General features: G+C 49.3%; 2 protein-coding genes across 6 annotated transcripts in view; one reads left to right on the top strand and one right to left on the bottom strand.

Moving 5' to 3' along the window:
• The window catches only part of OAZ2 (ornithine decarboxylase antizyme 2), a 65,497-nt gene extending 54,464 nt beyond the window's left edge, over positions 1-11,033 (top strand). The window contains 5 exon segments of the mRNA XM_070796645.1: positions 8,003-8,078; positions 8,080-8,160; positions 9,303-9,478; positions 10,333-10,418; positions 10,644-11,033. Of these exon segments, the coding sequence (XP_070652746.1) occupies positions 8,003-8,078; positions 8,080-8,160; positions 9,303-9,478; positions 10,333-10,418; positions 10,644-10,774 (550 nt within the window). The 3' untranslated portion in view covers positions 10,775-11,033.
• A 2,201-nt stretch (positions 11,034-13,234) lies between these two features.
• Positions 13,235-17,783, bottom strand: part of ZNF609 (zinc finger protein 609) — a 201,948-nt gene continuing 197,399 nt past the window's right edge. For all 5 annotated transcript variants that reach the window (XM_070796641.1, XM_019968685.2, XM_019968684.2 and 2 more), the window contains one exon: positions 13,235-17,491. The gene's annotated coding sequence lies outside the window, so the exon portion shown is untranslated. The remainder of the gene's footprint in view (positions 17,492-17,783) is intronic.

Below are 17,783 nucleotides of genomic sequence, written 5' to 3' on the forward strand. Positions count from 1 at the left end.
CTCCTACCCCTTAAACACTTTCTCTCATGACTGCTCTTAATCCTCCCATCCCAACTGAACCCCATTTCTAGAATATTAGATCACAGAACTCAGCCCATTCAGCTTCTGTTGAAGACCTGCCCTCTTTACCTGTACCTCCAGTACTTTCAAATTAGTCCTCATACTCTGTTCACTGGGCCTTTGCAAGTTTTCTCCCTCAAAACCTAACCCCAGCTTTCCCCCAGTCATTGTAGAGAAAGGCTGCACATCTTTCTGACACTAAGCACCAGTAGTTTTCTAAAGTTGCTTCATATGTACCTCCCCCTGGGACACTCGGCAGAGTTCATTATTCAGTTTTCCTTTCTCTACTTCTCTTTTTCTCCAAAGCAGCCCTCGTCATGCATCTCTCCTTCCAGCATACCCCATATTTCTCCCCCAAACTCTTCTGTGAAATTGTTTCCTAATTCCCCATGATTTTTAACCCCAGCTGCTTATACATCAAGATGGCTTTTATATTTACAAACTGTGTTCTAATTCTCTTCCTCATTGTTTCCCAAGACTTGTTGCTGCCCCCTCCAGAAAGAGCTTGAAGCTCATTAGTTCCCCACACCAGGCCCTTTGTCTCCAGATTTGGCCTTCTGGCTTCTGCCTCTCTCTTGAGCCTCATTGTTTTGCAAGCGGACTCATTCCCTGCAGATCATCCTTAAGTTGTGCCATGGTCTGTCTAGAAATGGATTTTAGTTCCTCTTAAAAACGTAGCCCTCCCTATTGCTTTTCTTCACACAGAGCTCTTAACTACCACTCAAGGTTTCTCTCACACTTCGGTTCCCTTCTCACCAAAAGTGGTCTCTAACTTGGTATTTCCCATTCCTTTAGCAGCCCCATCCTTAAATATTCCATCTGAGTTTTCAGCTTTTTTCTTTTTTTTTTTGCATCTCGGTGTTTCTCAACCCTAGGTGTACATGTGAAAAATCAATCCCTTGGCCCCCACCCTTCAAAGAGCTTGTGTAATTAGCCTAGGGTGGGGCCTGGTATTAGCATATATTTGAAGCTCTCTAATGGGCACCCAGGGTTGAGAAACACTGCCTCCTGTCCCCTCCCCTGAGAAGACCCTTCCCATCATATTCCTTAAGTGGGTTCCTTTCTCCGAGGAAAAGGGTATTGTCATCTTCAGGGATTTCTTAGTCCTTCTCTCCCAGGAACTCTCCAGAACTATTCCAAGATTTCTCCAGAGATATGCAAGATATCTGCAGCAGCCTCTTAAATTCTACCTTGTTACTCAGTTCTCAGCCATTAGCCACTTTCTTCTAATTCTTAGACTCTTAACTAGCTCCCACATCCTTGTTCCCTACATCCAGAAAGAAAGTTCACTCATTTCCTGGTTTGTAATGGTCCTGTTTGATCCAGTACCCTGATCTCTCAAGCCCTCTTTACCTACAGCCCCATTCTGGTGCTGTTTCCCTTTTCCAAGACTCTCGATGTCCATCTTCCTCTGCAGTCCCTTATTTCGTTTTCTCTAAACCAGTCCTCTGGAGCTGAGGAGGTGGAGATGGATATGTACTTGGGTGGTGCTGGATGCAAAAGATGTTGCTTGTGGTAAGGAAGGCTGTGTATGCTGAGGATAGAACCCAGGTATGAGAGGGCATGATGAAGTGCAGGGGCGGAGGGAAGCTAAGGAACCTGCCAGAAATCCCAGGGCTTTGTGAGATGGGTTTTTCTTTTCTAGTCTTAGGTTCTTGTCTCTGCAGTGGGATTTGGAAAGTCGTGGTGCGGTCTCAGCAGGCCTTCTCTAGAGTCCTCCAGACTGAACTGGTCTAGGTGCCAAGTCGTTTGCAGCCTGAGCCCTGAGAGTTGAGCACTTGGGACCAGTTTATAAGGGTCTTTGCCCACTGTGAGTTCCAGTCCTGGCTTTGCCAATGTGCTTACATGTTACAAAAAGAGAGGGTTGGGTTCATTTAACTTTGAAGATTTCTTCCAAACTCCTAAGTGGCAAAACAGGCTTGCTTGTCTCCAGAGAACCCTTGCTTAGTGTGTTGGTAATTTGAGGGGCTTGGCTGTGTGAGAGGCAGGTGGAGGGAGGAGCCAGCTGGCCTGCGAGGCCTGGGCAGGAGCAGGGCCTTGGATCAGGCTCCTCCACTTTGGCCTGGGGGTGGGGTGGTGTGTGCAGGGTGTCTGGTTTCTTTGAGTTATGGCAGTCCTGTTTCTATAGCATGTTTCTGAGCCTCCTCTGGCCTGCGCCTAACTTTCTAAAAGGAATCCTGGTAGAGCTCTAACTAAGGATTTGGATTAAGATCCGGATGTTCTTCCCAGTCAGTGTGTTGATGTTTTCTGTCCACAGAAGGGCGAGCAATGGTTGAGCGCCCATTGGGTGGGGGATGGGCTTTGGAGCTTCGCTGGCTTCAGTCAAATACTCAAGAGGTGGAGGCTTGGTTTCCTGGAAGAAACGGTCACAGAGGAGCCTGCAGTATGTTTTGAAAACAAGGCTCTTCCTTTCCAGTTTTGTTCTGATCAGTACCTCCAAAATATCACAATTCCTAATGGTGGGGGAGGGAAGAAGACACTAGTACAAGAACTTTTATTATGGTTTTTGAGCAACAGGTAATCCAGGTAAATCAAGCTTCATGGATCTTTCTCTCCCTGGATTGTGGGGGCAGGAAGTGTCTGTCTAGGGCTTGCTTAGTACCTTTCGACAGTACAGTGTGTGGAGAAGAGCTTGCCCTGGCTTCATAGCCTTATAATCAGTCTGTGTCTGATGGGCTTTGAGGAGAAGCTTTTGGTTCCACAGGTGGTTTTTCGGGGTGGTGGTGCAGCCAGGGTACAAGGGCACATCCTAGTGACTGAGCATCTTCACTGAATGGTTCCCTGAGTAATGGGATTTCTGTCTCTCCCACCAAGAATTTAGTTTTGATTATTCCTTATTTATTGGCACTGTGACTTGTTGGGTGTGGAGTGGTAGGGAGAGCAAGTTTTCCTTTGATGTGCCTTCAAGGTCATCCCCACAGAGAGAGAGAGACACACACTCCTAGCATAGTCAGGAATCCCCCCAAATTGGAGGTATGCTTTAGAAAGCTGTGTGGACTAATAATAGTAATTCCTCACATTGCCAAGAAATCCAAATTTAGCCTCAGAGCAACTCAGAAATATAAAAAATGGGGACTGAAGTATGCGGTAGAGGAATGTTATATATGTGTATTTCTAGGAAAAAAAAAGTAATTCATCCCTTTTTGAAACAGTACACAGTGTTGATTCAAGTTGATACCATGATTTAGAAGGCTATGAAGCCTAATTGAAATCTATAGACCAGAAATGGCCACGTAGGTTAGCAAGAATTTTGTTACTTGAAGTGAACAAAATAGGTTGTTTCTGGTTAGCAGCAGCAGAGTAAAATGCTTTGTATAAAATAAGCCTCAAGAAAATGCCCCAGGCCTTTGATAGTGTACAAACAATGAAGTAATTCTATCCTGGGAAGAGAGGCTGGAACTGGGTGATGAGCTTACTATACAAACTAAATTGATGTATCTGAAATGCAAAATTAAGATCCTGTTTGGAAGCATGGTCACCTAGCCATCTCCCCTCCTCAGGCAGCATACGTAGTTTTGCCTGCCTTTGGCGGAAAGTCCAGCAGTATCAGCTGTGTAACGCGATAAGTAAATCTCAGAGACATAGATATTCTAACTGCCACCATAAGTGTGTTTCTTGTGGAAAATCAACCAGAACCCAGTGTTGCTTTCAGTCTGTGATTCAGAGTGGTGATGTCATTTTCTTTATAATCGTGCTTAGCAAGTAGACTCCCTTTGGCACACATAACAGCCCTAGTGAGATGACTTATGCCTGGCATCTGACCAGGCCCCTTTCTCATATGGGAAAGGAATTGGCAGCTGGAAATCAGCTTCTGTGCTCACATTAGACTGAAGGTGGCCATTCTCCTCCCACCTTCCTTCCTATTTCTCTTTAACTCAGTGCGATGGCAACCCTGAATTGGTCTCTCTTTGCTGCATAGGGATTAGTCATCAGAGACCATCTCAGAGTAAAAGCAGCCTGTGTGAAGGGTAGTCAGGGCCCCCTAGAGAGAGAGTTCTGTGAGGCAGGGCTGAGACAGGAATGGGTCAGAAGAGGCTGAAAGAGGGGATTGAATGCAGAATGCTTGGGAATGTGGTTTTTTATGTCTTTTTGATTGATACCACAAAGTCTGTAGTACCAAGGCCATCTGACCCTCTATCAGGGAATGGAAATCAGAGAGGGTATAGACCTGATAAGCTTAGGCCACTGATTAAAGTGAAACATGATGGAAAGTATATCAAGGAGAATGTGAATTCAAGTATTTGTTGAATGTAGCTGAATAGAAACTAGCCATAGAATTACTTTTATATAAATCTCTACTCTGTGTAGCAGACTGTGCTCTCTTTGAGCAAACTAAATGGGAAAATCAAAACTGACATAACATCAACGGGAAGTGATTCTTCAGCAGGAAATCTTTTTATTTTCTGAAGAGATTTTAGGTTACTTCCTTTAAATAGTAAGCATCCTAGAGATTTAAAAATAGGATTTGAATTATAAAAAGTCAGTTTACTAGCAGCGTTCCCCAGGAATACATCTAGCATACGCTGCCTGTCTGTAGCTGGCGTATGAAATTATAACCTGCTGAGGACATTTTGGACAGCAGTTTCACAGAATGCTTTAAATTAGAGGCAGCAGGATGTGATAAGTCGGTAGCATTCATATGTATCCTGAGGAGTGTTTCCAAGGACATGTCTGATAACAACTGAGAAAATAAAAGCACCAACAGATTGGCTTGGCTCTAATCTCCCATCTCTCTTCCGAATTGACTTGAATACCTGACACCTTCATTTCCAGTGTGGTCTTTTTTTTCTTCTCCAAAAGCAGGACCAGCCCAGCTGGATGTTTGAGTTCCAGTCTGACACATTTGATTCTCCTTAATCAGTCTGATCTTTTCAGCCTCTAGACTGAGCTTCTTAAATCATCCTTCGGTGGTAGAGATTAAACCATGTCTGCCCCCAAGTGGAGTAAGCAGGATATGGGGAAGGAAAGGAGAAAGCTGGGCATTGGCGCCAGTAGAAACAAGACTAAACTGAATGTGAAACCTCACCTGATTTGGATCTGTGACAGGGAGACTTGGGTTTAAAAGCCACTTTCTTTTGTGCTTAAGTTCCTCCAGGATTCACATTCCTGTTAAGGTTGGTGGCATATTTTGCCACAATATTTTGAACCCTAAAGCTGATATGAGAAGGCCGTTGCTGGGCAATTTTATACCCCTTAATTATTTTAGCCACAACATATGTACCCATATCCTTTCCCTTTTCATGTCAGGTTGTTTTTTTTTTTTTTTTTTTTTTTTTTGAGAGAGAGAGCAGTTTGGCATTTACACAGCAAGTAACTAAAAACAGATCTAATATGATGGGCGATTAACGTAACAATTGTGAACTGCTAGCTACTAAGCTTATCCCAAACCCCAGCTGTTTCTTGTAGGGAACTGGAGCTGGATCTCAGGGTGGGGACCTGAAACACCCTTCCACCCCCAACTCGCACGCACGCACACATACACAGTTGCTTTCTGTGCAGACTTTGTTGGGGAGGAAAGTTCCCAGAATCCTTGTGTGAATGGGAAAGTAAATGATTTGTTACCATGGAATAGACGTCTTGCATTTTATTTGAAGGAGGAGTGAGATCATGACATCAGCTCATAGATGTTATATGACTACGAGCTCATAGATGAGTGCTGGATGCGGGGCAGGCCCTAGGGTTTATTTCTAGGAAGACAGAGGGGCTTCTGGATCTAAAAAAGAGAAAACCCATCTTATTCTTTTCAGTGGGTTGGCCCCATCACTTCTGCTATTTGCAAGTGAAAATTGTTCAGAAAAAAGGTGGTGGTTGGAATGCAGGCCGAGGTTGAAAGTAGCTCTCCCATTTAGAGAGCACTGAGGGATAATTGTTCTGGAAGTGAGCTAGCACCAGAATTTTAGAACTGGTAGGGCCTTGGCGATCTGGTTATTTTGTGAACCCCTGCAGTTATCCTGATATACAAGTCTACATCTCAGCTATCTACCCTTAGTCCCTGGCTAGCCCTACTGACCGGAACAAGCGAGTCAGCTTTCTCCAGTGGCCCAGCCGACCTGGTGCTCCTGCAGGAACCTCCACTGAGGCCTGAAGGTGGTTCCCAGGGAATGGGGAGGGACCCATTGCATGAGGGGTGGGTGTGTGCCTTTGCTTGGGGAAACTCCCACCTTTGTTTTCTTTTCTTCTGGCCTGGACACTCTCTTTTTCTATCCCTTAACACACTGAAAGGTGAGGATTTTAACAACTTATTGTCCCTAGGAGAAAACAGGCCCTGATCTTGAAAACAGCACAGTCCTCTGTCATGCCCCTTCTGCTAGTAGCTGTTGGTTGAGGCCTCCTGAGGGAGATGAGGATGTCCTGAGGCTCTCCAGAGGAGGCACGAGGTGGTCATGTGGTTGATCCCCAAGTGTTGATGCTCCTCTGGGCCCACTTCATCTCCCAGCAAAATTTCCAAGTGTAAATTTCAGGCCCCTGGCTGAAATCCTTGAGAGAACAGAGGAGCCGAGCTACAGCGGTGATGCTTTGGGTCTTCCTGGCTCAGCTGGAATGCCTATATAGGCCTCTTAGTACTGAGGGTCTCAGGGGACTGTGTCTGTGGTTATTGTTCCATGTTAGGTACGAGTTTTAGTTGTCACTCTGAGCCTAAGCAAAGAATCCAGATGACGCTGTGCCATCAAAAGCAAAGAATGGTGCCTCATTATTTTACAAAGGGTTTTCAGGGAACAAAGTCCATGGTTTATGGTATATGCTGATTTCTGTGGTTTAAAATATTCGCCCTATGGCTGATTCAAGCTACCAACACGCTGTCACTAAACACAACTTTGGTTGGGAAGAGATGTGCACAGTGGATGATCTGGCCCCAGCACCCCGCTGCCGCACCCTCCCCTATATGTTACGGCTGCCTTCGGCCGCTATGCCAGGGCCAGGCCTGTTGCTGAGTCATGGTGTTACATGTACAGACAGTGTTCCTCTTTGCTTGCTTCACTTGCCCTTCGCCTGTGGAGTGAGCCATATCTCAGCCGAAAGAGCCAGTAAATTGGATTCAAAGGAGGCAGTTGAGTAGCTCTGGAGCTCTGTTGGGTCCACCTGAAAATCGTGGTAGCCAGGAAGGGCACATACCTGAAGGCGACGGGGCTTCTTTCGGAGCCATTCACCCTCTGAGGCCCAGCTGATGATTGGCTTCCTTACCCAGGTCCCAGCATGTATATAATTCCTCACAGCGACTCCCACGCTGGCAATATACATTCACTTGAGTGTCCTTTCTGACCACGCTGGTATTACCTGAACTGCCATGCATGCCGAGGTCAGATTCCAGCAAAGAAGGGCAACTCTGCTTTTGGTGGTACGCTGGGGACTAACTCAGATACCATAACAACTCTGTACTGTGGTGCATCTCCTCTCCAGGAGCCAGATCCCGGGATTTGATTCAGTTCTTAACCCTAGAGGGATTTGGGTGATTTCTTGTTTAGTTCCATTATTCAGGTTGGGGACGCCATCATTGGAGACGTGGCCTTGGGAGTTCCTCAGGGACAATGGTGCTAGCCCCTGTGACTTTCTACGCCCCATATGCCTCTCCACCCTGAGGCGATTGTGGAGGCTTTGTGATTCTGTCACACAGGTTGTTGAGACACTTGGGGTGAGGAGATGGGCTGCTGGGGGTCTGGGGCTCTCTGCCTAGCAGGCGAGCCAGCATCTGGTTCCTCCTAAGGGTCTGCCTGTGTCATGGAGATTTGTTTGATGTTTGACGGGGGCTCCTTTGGCCTGACCCTGAGCCCTCCGAGCCTCTCTGTGCCTCTGTAGGACGGTGGGTTTGCCTTGAAGGAGGAGTTCTGAGAGCTGTAGCGGGAAGGACTGGGGCAGTTGCGGGAGAACCAGGGCAGGGGTGGGTGAATGCTGAGTTAAATCTTCAGGACTTTGATTACTGTCTCACTGTCTTTATCTCTTGCAGTAGTATTTTGCCTTTGAGTAACTGTCCCCAGCTCCAGTGCTGCAGGCACATTGTTCCGGGGCCTCTGTGGTGCTCCTGATGCCCCTCACCCACTGTCGAAGATCCCCGGTGGGCGAGGGGGCGGCAGGGATCCTTCTCTCTCAGCTCTAATATATAAGGTAAGGGGACTGTGGGATGGAAGGCTTGGAGCAGTGTCCTCCTCAGACACTGCCGAGTGGCTGCTTAAGGGCAGCGATGGTTTTCTTTCGTCTTCTGAGTCTTAGGCCAGTAGTGGAACTGGGGAAGACTTTGAACTGAGGCTGCTGGGAAGCTTTTGGGGAGTACCAAGCGGACGCCCTGTCTTCTCAGCCTAGGTCAGCAGGTGCTGGCTCTGGGTCCTGAGTGAGGGGGCACAGCTAGGGGGAGGGGGGCTGGTGAGTGGAGGAATGCACATGCTCTTGATAGTGCAGTTCTTCATTTCCTCCTGAGAAATGCCAAGAGCCAGGAGGGCTTTTCCCTTTGTCTATACCAAGGGTATGGGGTACCACATGTTGCAGGGTGGGGGGTGGTAATGAGAGGGTCACCCTGGCAGCTCAGGGCACAGCCCAGTAGCTGTTGAGAACCCTGGGAGTCTGTTCTGAGATTGGTCTGGGCTGGGACATTTGCTGTCTTTTAATCTGTGAGCCCAGAGGTTGGTTTAGCATCTCCCTGGGACTGGCATTGAGGGGTGGCAGGGCAGCTGAGTCCTGGGCTCTTGAGACAGTGGCAGGGGTGACAACATGGACTCTGCAGTCACCCAGAGCCAGCTTGGGTTGACCTGTGCCCCAGCTGAGCCTCAGGAACATCCTCATTTGTTTCTGATGATTCTGTTTTAGAGGGAAGGGAAATAACACAATATTGGGGGGACAAGCATGGCTTTCAGTTGGGGAGACCCCATTTGAATCTCAGCTCTGCCGTTTACTCACTGTGGAGTCTTGAGTCAGGTACTTAATTTTACTGGGCCCCTGGTGTCTTAGGTTTAAAGTGGGGATGCTGATGCCTACCTCAAGTGCTTGTTGTAGTGATGGAAAAATGGGAAAGTACCTTGTACAGTACTTGACAGTGGGCTCTTGGTAAATATCCCCTTCCAGTCATGCTGGCATTTAGCCACCCAGTGAGTGATCCTCCCTTTAGGCAGCATGTTGCTCTGATGTTCCAGTGTGCCCTGTCACATGCTACCCTGAGGTTGGCCCAGGAGGGCTCCAGCACCACCTAGGTTGGGGAGCCTTTGATGTGGCCAGAAGCAGTAGTGACCTGGTCCTCTGACCTGATCTCCTCCCAGGACGAGAAGCTCACTGTGACCCAGGACCTCCCTGTGAATGATGGAAAGCCTCACATCGTCCACTTCCAGTATGAGGTCACCGAGGTGAAGGTCTCTTCCTGGGATGCAGTCCTGTCCAGCCAGAGCCTGTTTGTAGAAATTCCAGATGGATTATTAGCTGATGGGAGCAAAGAAGGGTAAGGAGCAAGTGCTGGGCAAGGGCTGGAAGCCCGCTCCAGAGAAGGGCATGTGCTTCCTGGGGGCAGCAGATGGCCAGCCTTCTCCCCTAGCTCTCAGCTGCCCAAGTATGTACCATTTTTTTAAAGGTTAGTTTTAGCCAGTAAAATGGGCCTGTGATAATGAAATCAGATCATTACCACATTAACCAAATTCTAGTCATATAACGGTGTGGTTTAAACGGCCAGAAGCTCAAAGAAGCAGTGCAATTTCATTGGATTGGGCAAGGCCCTCCAAGCAGCAGTCCTGAGGATGGTGTTCTCGAGAGTGGCTCCAGCCTCTTGAAGTCCTTTTAGGTGGTGGTAGGGCCCAGAGTTCCTCTCTGCAGCAGGTGGTCACCATCAGACTTGGCAACTTTGGAGGGCCCTGAGAAACTGGGTTCTCTTCCTAGGCCCCATACTTTCTTGTAAATTGCATTAAGTTGGAGAAGGAAATGGCAACCCACTCCAGTGTTCTTGCCTGGAGAATCCCAGGGACGGGGGAGCCTGGTAGGCTGCAGTCTATGGGGTCGCACGGAGTCGGACACAACTGAAGTGACTTAGCAGTAGCAGTAGCAGTATTAACTTCAGATGAAGAACCTTTATTCCTGGAAGAGAGAATTCTGTAACAGTTTTCTTAAGTGATTGTGGTTTATTTATTTTTTTTTTTGAACTCAGGGCTCCTGAGGTCTTGAAATAGGAAGTTCTCCTTGAAGCTTCCCTATTTACAGTGCTGACTGTAAGCCTCAGAAAAGCCTTGGGAGCAGGGGGTATCGAGGGACGGGGTGAAGTCCACAGGTGGCAGTGGGCTTGAGTGGTTTCTTTGCTTCCTGCAGATTGTTAGCACTGCTAGAGTTTGCTGAAGAGAAGATGAAAGTGAACTACGTCTTCATCTGCTTCAGGAAGGGCCGGGAAGACAGAGGTGAGGGGCTGAGCAGCTTGAGACCAGGCTGAGGAGAGGAAAGGGGGGCTCCTACTGAGGGTGGGGCTCCCGAGTTTGACATATAAATCCTAGGAAATCATGGGATTGGTTGTGTCCAAATTTAGGAAAGGCCAGTGCATTTATTTCGTCTTTGTTTTGGGTTTTCCCTTGATTTAGCCTAACTTTGTTTCTTATCAGAATCTTTTTTTACACCTCTTTCTGCAGCTCCACTCCTGAAGACCTTCAGCTTCTTGGGCTTTGAGATTGTGCGTCCAGGCCATCCCTGTGTCCCCTCTCGACCAGATGTGATGTTCATGGTTTACCCCCTGGACCAGAACTTGTCCGATGAGGACTAATGGTCAAAGAGGATGCTTTGCCCAAGAGCCACAGTGGGGGAAGCAGGGAAGTTAGGCAGCCCTGAGACAGAGGAGGGGGCTTCTTGCTGTCCAGGGAAGGACGCTGAGGGGCTCGGGGTGAGGGTTGCCTATTGTGTTCTCGGAGTTGACTTGTTGAAATTGTTTTCCATAAAGAACAGTATAAACATATTATTCACATGTAATCACCAATAGTAAATGAAGATGTTTATGAACTGGCATTAGAAGCTTTTTAAACTGCGCTGTGTGATGTGCTCTATCTAGCCTAGGGGAGGACATTGCCTAGAGGGGAGGGACTGTCTGCGTCCAGGGGCCAGGCCTGGAGGGCTGGGGACAGCACTGTCGGGCTCAGGTTACCCTGCTGTTGGGCTTTCTTTTTTGGTTTTTAAGACTTGTGTATTTTCTTTCCTTGCTTCCTGTCACCCAGGGGACTCTGGAGTATAGGCTTTTCAGCCCCTGGGCAGTGTCCTTCTATTGTTTTTTGACACTCCACCTGGGCTTCTCTCTGTGCATTTGTATCTGGCCTGGAGAAAGCAGGTCTGACCCCTCCTTTACAGCTTAGTGTTATTCTGGCATTTGGTTAAGCTGGCTTAATCTGTTTGTTATCAGTGCATTTAAAATAGGGGCATTGAAGTTACTCCTACCACCAGGGCTTTATTTTGGGGGTGCCTGGGTCTTAAAAAAACACTAGCCAAACTCCAATTCTCAGATTATGGCCAGGAGTTCTTGCTCTGGGCTGCAGGCCTAGGCCCCAAGGTGTCTCCTTCCTAGGGTCACAAACAGCAGAGAGGAAGAGGAATAGCGACTCAGGGCCTGGGGGTTGTGGGGGAACTTGCTGTTAGGGACTGGATGTCTCTGCCTGGCTGAGTCTAGTGCTAACTGCCCCCACTCCCTAACAGGCTCTGAGTAGTGCCTGAAACCTGTTCTACGGGGCTGTCGTGGGACTGAGCGTGTGGAAGTGGCCTGCCCTTTTCTGTTTTCACTGAACAGCTCATTCTAAGGAGGAAGGAAGGGGGAGAGATCTAGATTGGGTGAGGGGGGCGGGGGTGTCAGGGAGGCAAGTGTGTTGTGTTAGTGTCAATAAACTGATTTAAAGTTGTGGTTGGTCTGTCCTTTACTCCTCAACCAGGGCCGGCTTCCTTCTACTGTTGTCTTTTGAGTCTAGAGCCCAGCAGGGCTGTGATACACACTTCTCAGGAAGAAAGCCGCCTTGCATCAGGACAAACGGCTGAGGTCTCTGGGGCCACATTACAACGCGAAGCAAGGGGTTGCTAGGAGTCTGGGACAGAATGCTGGAGCCCCCTTGAGACAGGTATGTACACAGAGCTTCATCCAGAATACAGGCTAGACATACCAGCACCCGACTTCTTTTTATCTAGAAGGCCAGGTCCTGAAACTGGGTTCTGGCTTTCACACACAGCTGCCTGACATTCCCGTTCCTGGGGGCGTCTGAAGGAAGCGGAACTCACCTTCCCTAGGAAGACAGTGCTCTCCTGGAGCCCAGGGCCCCAAGGCATGGCTGCCCTTCCCCTGTACCGCTGGCCTGCTGAGCCACCTCTCAGTGGCGCTGGAGGGGGACAGTCCTCCTCACCTGTGTGGCCTTAGTCTCTCAAGGCTTTACTAGTGTTTTTTTTCCTTTTGCTTGTTTTCCCAAAGGAAGTACTAGGCATGTTCTTCCACCTCCTACGACGTTAGAACTGTTTACTTACTGTGAACTGTGGCTGTCCTTATTTTCTTTCTGAGTCTTTGGTGCATTTTCACATTGTTCTGTGTGGAGCTTGTGTTTTCATACTGGACCAAGTCATTAACCTTGGACCCTATATAACATTTATGAAGAAAAGTGAGTTCAACACCTCCATCCCACGTGGTAGTAGTAGAGAAAGTCTGGGCCTAGGGATTTCCCTGGTGGTTCAGCGGTTAGGAATCTGCACTCCCACTGCTGGGGGGCATGGGTTCGATCTGTGGTCAGGGATCTGATCCCACATGCTGTGCAGTGCAGCCAAAAAAAAAGTCTGGGCCTAGAGATGAATTCAACTGAAATGTGAAGGACTTTGAAAATGTCTTCCACTGAGCAGATAATCCCTAGAAATAACAAAGTACAAGTCATTTGTAAAGTCATTACAAGTGTGGGAATCCATGTGACGGCTGACAACGGCAAAGCTAGCAGAGTGGGCAGGAAACACACCTGGGACTTTGCTGCCATCTGCTGGCAGATCCTCTCTACCAACCAGAGTCAGGCTGAATTGGAAACCTGGGCACTCAACTCAGGTTTATTTCTCTTTCAAAAATAAAAACACTTTTGCTAGGTGAGACCACTGGCAGGACCGAAATATGGTATCCAAATTCTGTACTCCAGTTAAAACAACTTAGAAGGTGAAGTATCTTGGGAGTGGGAGGGTGGAGCTGGAAGGGGAGATATGTGAAAGGCAAACTAAGTCTAAATTTAAGAACAGGGACATTAAAAACTTTATTCAATAAATACAACAAATAATTTAAAAATATACTTCAGTTCCAAAGCCAATTAAGAAAAGGAAGGAGAAAAGGAAAAAAGGGGAGGAGGAGGAGGAAATTAGAGGGAAGGGAGAAAGTTCAAGAGGTGGAACAATGGTTTGGTTGGGCTGCCTTTCTGAATGTACTGCCCTTTGAAATTCTGATCAAATGCTCTTGACCCATAAGCCCGTAGCCCTTGTTCTGATGCAGTCCACCGGCCAAGCATGATGCTCTGGGCTCTAGTCAGAGCAACTCTGGTGACAAGCATCTAGGGGAGTGTTCAGTTTCCCACTCATTCCTAAAAATTGTCTAACTCCCAGGCAGGTTTAAGTAGTGCAAACTCTTAGCTCCCAGCTGCATAGTTTCACAGCGAGTGTGAAAGCCACTCACTGGTGAGTGTCCAAAGCCACTTTGGTGAATGGGATCCATGGGGGCGGGACGGTTGGCGCGGGGCGACAGGAGAGGCCAGGGCCCAGGATAAAGCTCCTGGGAAAGCCCGCGGCCAGGCCAGGGAAGGGCTGCAGGGCATGTAGTCTGGACACTGGACTCAACAGCATGCCATCAGCCAGGGAAGGTGGAGCTGAGGGTGCATATGGAGCAGGACCAGAAGATCGGGGAGCTGAGGGAGGGCGGAAGATGAGGAGGGGCGAGGCAGCTCAGCAGCAGACTCCGGGAGAAATAACCAGCAGCCCTCACAGATTTGTGATTGTCTCTTAAAAAGATTTATTTTCTCTTCTTGCCTGAATGTACAAAGGCAAAAAGAGTACAGTTTGTATATATATATATTTATATATATATATAAAAAAACAAGGAACTTGGTAATGTACACTTTACAGAAGGGAAGAATCAGGAAGACTGAAATTAAATCCAACAGAGCAACGCCAATGGAACAAAAGCTATGAACAGCAACACTGCCCCTCCAGCCCGGGCCTCCAGCTCGCCCCAACCTGCTCCCAATGGGGGGCTGAGCACCAAGGCAAGCGGGTGGGCTGGGGCAGGAGGGGCTGGGGACGGGGCCTGGGAGGGGCTCGATCCCAGAAGGGGCCCATGGCAGAGGATCAGCAGAAAGCTTCCTGGGATGCCCTAATAATAAAACAAATAACGAAGGCCCAGAATTAGGGGCCAGCTAGCTGCCCAGTTGAATCTTGGGGGCATCGGAGTAGACACTTGAGATGGTGATAAGGTGTGTGGGATAACAAGTGGCCCATATACAATGACACTAGCCCTTCTGTAGCCTTTTCCTCCCGCTCCCAAGACCAAGCCCTCCCACCCCCACCTTGGAGCCTGGAGAGAAGAGATTCAAGAAGCATCATTTCATTTCATGGGTGCCCTCTTAAGCCTTCTGCATGTGGTCCGTTGACCTTGAGATGTGTGGAGGGGGTGAGGTAAGAGAAGGAAACATACATGTATACATACATGTACAGGCAAGGAAAGGGGATGAAGGGAACTGGCACAACTTAAATGAGGAGGAAGCAGATTTGAGTCCTAAAGAGCAGGTCTCCAAGCCTTGGCTGTCCTACTTAGGCACGAGGCTGCCTCCCTCCAGCTTCTCTGTGGGGCTTGGATGAGCCGTGCCTGTCAAGAGAACTGGGCCAGGGATAGCTCAGACAGAGCCTTGGTCTGGTGACCTTGGCCCTTAGCAGCAAACTCATCCAGCCTTTGCTGGGGTGAAGTGGGGTGGGGATCCTTGAGAGTCTCATCCCTATGACTGGGTTGCCAGTGCCATGGGTTCCCCACCTGTGGTCCTCCTCCCCAGGGGGAGAGGCTAGAGGTGGACAGCAAGCCCTTCACTCAGTGCTCCTCAAGGCTCTGTTTCACCCGTCACTGCTGCTGCTTCATGTTACTTCAGGGAGGGACGACGGGCCTGGCAAGGGTCAGGGACCAGGAGGATCAGGAAATGGGCAGTGCTGTTCTGCCACTGATGCTCTCACCTGCTCTTCTGGGCAGTTCAGCTCCTGCTTTTCAGGATGTAAGGATCAAAAAGCCAAATTTTTTTAAGGGGGAGAAAAAGAGAAAAAAAGCTGTTCCCTTCTGCAGAACCCAAGGCTGCCCTGCTAATACAGAAGTTCCTCTTCTCTGTTACAGAACAAAGTGGAAAGGGCAGGAATCCCGGGCTATGCCTGCCCAACGGAAAAGAAAATTACTCCAAACGGTTTCTTCACAATATGTACAGAGCACGCTGTAAGACAGCGCCACAGATACAAAACACACAACAATATTTAAAAACAAACAGGAACAGAGATGGGCCCATGACTCCACCCAACAGGAGCCGGGAGGGCATAAGCAGGCTGAAATTCAGAGCCATCTTTTGGGTGGGGACGACTCAAGTGAGGTGGGGTGAAGGTGTCCACACCGACGACTTCCATGGGTAAAAGGGAAGTCACTGCTCAGAGCACGGCCCGAAAGGACAGCGGGGGGCAGAAGGACTGGGGGGGACAGGGAGGCTGCTCAAGGGCCTACTAAGAGGTCTAAGTCAGCGGGGCTTGGGAGAGGGCTCAGAACTCAACTTGAACAAAAACAAGGACATGGGAACCTAGAGGAAAGGTCTATAGATCAGAGGGGCCCCTCTTGGGCAAAAGACCCTAAGCCTCTCTAGAATAGGGCTCCGGGGATCTTGGAAAGTAGCCTCTGCTGGGCGTTGTGCTTACTGTCTTCCATCTCCATGCCCCACACTGTCAGAGCCAAGTCCCTGCTCTTAAATGGTCATTTTTGGCACTCTGGTCACAAAGACTCGTCTCTAACCTAGGTTGGTGTCTGTAAGTCTTCATCTCTCAATCCAGAGGGTCAAGGGAAGACAGGAGAGGAGGACAAAGGGATGATATCTCAAAAACAAAGTAAGAGCTAAAGCTCCCCACACCTTGGGGAAGAAGCGACTGTAGTAAAGCTACCAGATCATTGTCACTTTCCCAGGACAAACAGCATAAAGCCTGGACTGGACTGCATCTCTAAGGAGAGCAGAGAACTGCCTCTGCCTCAGAGCACAGCTCCACTGACTACACCCGGTGGCTCTGAGGAGTAATGGCTTGCATGTGTTGTCCTAGGGTCTAAGGGACAGACGGACACCCTCCAAGGTGCAGTGTTCCCTAAAACAAAAACGTGTGTTACAAAGAAACACGGCTCATATTGGCACGCGTGGGGCTACAGGCTGAGCTATAGGAAGTCGTGTGGTTGTGTACAGAGAAACTGGGCTGGACAGAATTGGACCCCTTGATGACGCCGACACTTGGATAGCTGCTTGGACAGGACATCTCTCAGAGGGCTAGGCGGTCCCAGGGCCTGCCTCCTGGCAGACTCCAAAGCTCCCCATGCTGGGGGAATACGATTTTACCTGCCTGAGTCTTAAAAGCCAAGCAGTAGAAAAGAAGAAGAGAGATGAGATGCCCCTGGGAAAGGCACCAAGGGGTCGGGAGGGAGATGAGGAAAGGGCAAGGGGGAGGCTAAGCAGCAGCAGGACTTGGTGGGATGCAGCGTCTTGTTCACAGACTCCGTTCATGCTCCAGCTCTCGCCTGGAATCCCCGGGGAGCCCGGCGCTGGCCTTGGGACTCCGGCCCTCTGCCTGACAGGCAGCCCAAGGCCACGGTGGGCAGATGCCTTGGTCTCCCTTTCCAGGCTGGGCTCTGAGCGTTTACATGTGCTCATGTGAGAGGGGAGAAGTCTTCACGTTTGAAGACCTTGTTTTCACAACTGCAGAGAAAACAGCCCCGAATTTCTTTCCTGAGATTCTAATTCCTCCACGTGCTGCCAGTTCCCAGGGCCCAAACCACTGGGGAGATGCAGGGTCTGGTGATGGTGGTAATGATGGTGAGGGGTATGGCTGCTGTGCTGTCTTCAGACCTTGCCCAGTGCTGGGGGGCCCTCCCTGGGGGGTGGTGCTGCTCCGGCGGCTTACCGGGGCTTGGGGAACGGAGCAGTGGCTTCTCTGGGCTGAGGCCATGTTCCCCTGGTCGCTCCCCGTGCCTTCATCTCCACAGAGGCCACGACAGTCACGGCCGTGGCCAAGAGAATAAATATTTTTGCTAAGTACCAGCTCTCCAGCTCCTGAGGAAGAGGGAGGGTCGGGGAGTCCGGGGGTCTGCCTTCAGTCATGGTGGGAACGGCAAACAGGATGATCAACACCATTTAACTGATGTCTAAACGGCACCTCCAGCACCTCCTTGGGTAAGCCAGTCCGGGCCCGTGAGGCTGACTTTATCCGGGCACTTGGTGTTCTGCAAGGGAAACATGGACAGAGAACCGGGTGCTCAACCGGCTGCTAAGAGCACCACAAGGTGGCGCTCCAAGAAAATGAGCTGCAGGGGAGGCCGGTCCTGGTCCCTAGGGGAGGCGCGTGGCCACAGCCCCTCTCCGAGGCTCCCGGGAAACTTAAACAAGAGGCTTGGCCTGGGCTGCTCCATTTCCAGACCGCAGCCCAGAGATGGCCTTCACTGAGGCTCCACAGGGATTCTGTGATCCAGGTATCAACTATCCCTGCTCTCTCTGTGTTGTCTCTCTCAGTTAAAA

Source organism: Bos indicus, chromosome 10 (genome assembly GCF_029378745.1).
Source record: "Bos indicus isolate NIAB-ARS_2022 breed Sahiwal x Tharparkar chromosome 10, NIAB-ARS_B.indTharparkar_mat_pri_1.0, whole genome shotgun sequence".
Taxonomy (NCBI): domain Eukaryota; kingdom Metazoa; phylum Chordata; class Mammalia; order Artiodactyla; family Bovidae; genus Bos; species Bos indicus.